The sequence below is a fragment of the Triticum aestivum genome, chromosome 3D, assembly GCF_018294505.1.
Source record: "Triticum aestivum cultivar Chinese Spring chromosome 3D, IWGSC CS RefSeq v2.1, whole genome shotgun sequence".
Lineage (NCBI taxonomy): Eukaryota > Viridiplantae > Streptophyta > Magnoliopsida > Poales > Poaceae > Triticum > Triticum aestivum.
Genome location: NC_057802.1, coordinates 122510346 through 122513618, shown reverse-complemented (window position 1 = coordinate 122513618; position 3273 = coordinate 122510346). Strand labels below are relative to the sequence as shown.

The following is a 3273-nucleotide window of genomic DNA, read 5'->3' as shown; positions in this document are numbered from 1 at the left end:
CCATAAGGGGTCGTGAAAACAAACACTGGGTTGACCGGCTGTTAGCAAAGATGAGAGATATTTTCAAGTTCAGCGACCACGACATGGCCCGACCTGCTGTTAGAAAGACATGCCATGCTCGCGCTCACCTCGGCCTTGAGTTACCAGAGATACAGTGCAAACAAACTACTGGAAGAGGGAAATGATTTAGATGAGGTTAACTGTGAGGAATGAGAGGTGTTCCTTGCTTACGAAACTCCTAACCATACCAAGAGTACAAAGTGAAGTATAAGGACCTCCAGAGCAAAATGTCTGGGAACCACACTCTCAGCAGCCGTGGTTTCTAAGGGAAGGAAAGGTTTTAATTCAAACACTAGGCCGCGATCTGGGAAAAGCACGATGCTAAGTTCGCTTCGCAAGGTAAACCCGTGTCCTTCAGTAATATCCTGGAGCCGTGTACCAAGAATTTGACTCGGGATGACTACGAGCAGCGAGGAAAATTGTTCATTTTCATACAAAAAGTCTAGAAAGAGCGAGGATGTTAAGTTTAAGTAGCTCTTATGTGTGACACATAATAAGAGAGTTGTTTACTTTTAGGTAGATAAGTGATTAGTGTGTGATAGTGTTGCCGGAAATTGGGTGCAAACTAGATTAAAGAGAAACTTAATTCGCTCAAGCGTTGACTGCGATGAAGAAAGAAGAGACTACAATTGCAGATGGAGTCACGTGGAGTCTGGGAGTAGTATCAGTACTCATGGTATGAACTCAAGTCCGATGTACATGAAGGTTTGATGCATGGACGAATTTAAGGTGGCGGAGAATATTCGACAATGTGAAATTTGTTGGAGCTAGCTGTGTCAAATATTGTGTATAAGATAGATTACATATGCACTTAGAGTCGTATTGTGCGTAAACAGGGTATAGAGCCGTGTCCTAGTAGAACACTTGTATCCTAGGCCTCCTATATAAATATGGGAATAGACACAATATAATCTATGCCAACATAACAACACATGTGCACAAGGGAAGCCGCGGCATGTGTCGGCTCCTGAGAGGCCGGTGTGCAGTATTGTCGCGGTATCAACGGAGAGGAGCACCCATAGTCATGTTCCAAAGATTTTGCTGATGTTTGGTAAATCTCATTAACAAATCTCGATCGCGCTTCATGCAATTGCTTAATCCTCGGTAGATCAGCTTGTGTCTCGAAATATTCTAACACGCCCCACATATGAGCTGGGTTTAAGGTGTGCGAGACAATTCAAACATATAGGTTGAGTTTGGGGTCCGGTTAGGTGATGTTTTTTCTGTTCGGGCTATACGCCCATACATATGAGTGGAGTAGGGGGTTTGGCTGGAGATGCTCTTAATTCAGGTAGCACGAGATCAGTATGAATACTAGTACAGATAGGTCACACATGTTTTGTGCAGTTTACATTAAGAAGCTTAATTAATATGTCATCAGTATGAATACTAGTATAGATAGGTCACACATGTCTCCAACTAACTGTACCCAGAGCAATATTATACATGCAGAGCATAAATTAACTATACATTAAGAAGCTTAATTAAGACATACGCAATCCTCAGTTTCACACATCAGCCACCACTAACTTGAAATTCAAAATATCAACGCGTCCAAATTAGCATACAGACACATATACATGCCATTTCATAACAAGCAAATAGAAACTATATCGAAAAACTTGGTAGCTAGCTAGCTAGTCGATCTCTGCATATACGGATAATAATACAGTAGCACTTCGTCTCCCAGGCCCATCGTAAGTTAGTCATGAATGATTCATGAGCACGGCTCCATGGTCGAGGGAGAAGACTAGACGTACGGCCGGCAGCGAGATCAGTTGCCGGCGCCCCAGAGGAAGGCGCCCATGGCGAAGCTGCGCTTCTGGTGGACGTTGCCGTGGACGGGGAGGCCGTAGTCGGAGAGGAGGCGGTCGAGCTGCCACTCGGGCATGGCCTCGTAGTTGGCCCTGGTGTACCTCGGGTAGTGCAGCGGCATCTGGAAGCGGCGCGCGCCCCCGCACCCGGCGCCCTGCTGCTCCCTGTCCCCGTACCTCGCCGCCGCCCGGCCCTCCCCGCCGCCGTTCGCCACCATCGTCTCCATGTACGTCCTGCCTCGAGACCAGGTTAGGAAGCTTTGTAGGTGGTGGTGGTGATGCGGCTGCGTCGCCCTGCCGTCTTTGGTCGAATCCAAGGTCTGAGCTCGCTGGGCAACGAAGCGGACCAGGTGGTCGCCTTTTATAGCGCCGGGCGGGAGTCCAGGACCCGCGCGCCATAGGAAATATCAGACGGAGAGTTCGGTTGGTTTATCACGAGGAATGCAGCTGAGCCAGCTATAACTCTGTGGCCCGTGTGGCCGGTGTGGAGACCCTGTGCTACGTGTGTCAGTGTGTGTTGGAACGGGCAGTTGTGGCAGGTGCGGCGCGCGCACGGGCGGCGGACGTCCCACGCCCGTGCCTTGGCAGTTGACACCCGCGTGCATGCATGTCAACGGCGCCCTGCGCCGTCCGTTGCGAACTTGCGAGGCCCGGGCGCGGGAAAAGGTGGCAGAAATGGCCAGCACGGCATAGCAGGCCCGCCTGTTGGACTGGCGGCTGGGCGTGCTTGTTTAGTTGAGCCGGCCAGGTTTGCCTAAAAAAAAAAAGTTGAGCCGGCCAGGCACGACTCGCTCTGGCTCGCACCAAATGATCGATCGGACGGGTGTTACGAGGGTTTACGGGCGTGGTACGTGAGACCTTGCGTTTGTCGCCCATTTAGTGCTGATCCAGCTTTCTTGTCGAGGACCTCTTTTTTGCGGATATTGTCGAGGACTTTGTGGGGACGGAAACGTGCAGTAACAACGTAGAGTACATGATCGAGCAGGTCGAGCGGCACTTGTTTCATGGCCCAACTAATCGTCATGCAGGGCTGTAGGCATGCATGGACCGGCTCATATTACGTGGATTGAAGGTGTGGCTGATGTCAATTTTGCTGAGCCGTGAGAGAGAAACAAAACAGAGTATATCCGTTAGCCTAGTGACTACCCCATTCTTAGGAGCTCTTTTCTACGGAGGCACAAAAAATAATGGCCGAGAGAGCTCAGATTATTTGTGTAAAATATTGTTCAGAACCTAGTTTATGAAGATACCTTCTTTCCAACCAGCGCGTACTGTGCGTACATTGCTCTGACCGATCGATGCAGATGAAACGAACATCTTAAGCGTTGAAACCTAGTAACGTCCTTTCGTTGTACTACTACTACTGCTGGTTGTGGAAACCAAGGGGCCGAAGCAACGG

At 49.4% G+C, this 3273-nt stretch overlaps 1 protein-coding gene across 1 annotated transcript; it reads right to left on the bottom strand.

Annotated features, from left to right (window-relative positions):
• Positions 1-1596: 1596 nt before the first annotated feature.
• On the bottom strand, positions 1597-2224 carry LOC123074335 (uncharacterized). The gene has a single exon (XM_044497207.1). It carries the CDS (start codon positions 2099-2101, stop codon positions 1835-1837), a length of 267 nt encoding a protein of 88 aa, XP_044353142.1. The 5' UTR covers positions 2102-2224; the 3' UTR covers positions 1597-1834.
• Positions 2225-3273: the final 1049 nt, after the last annotated feature.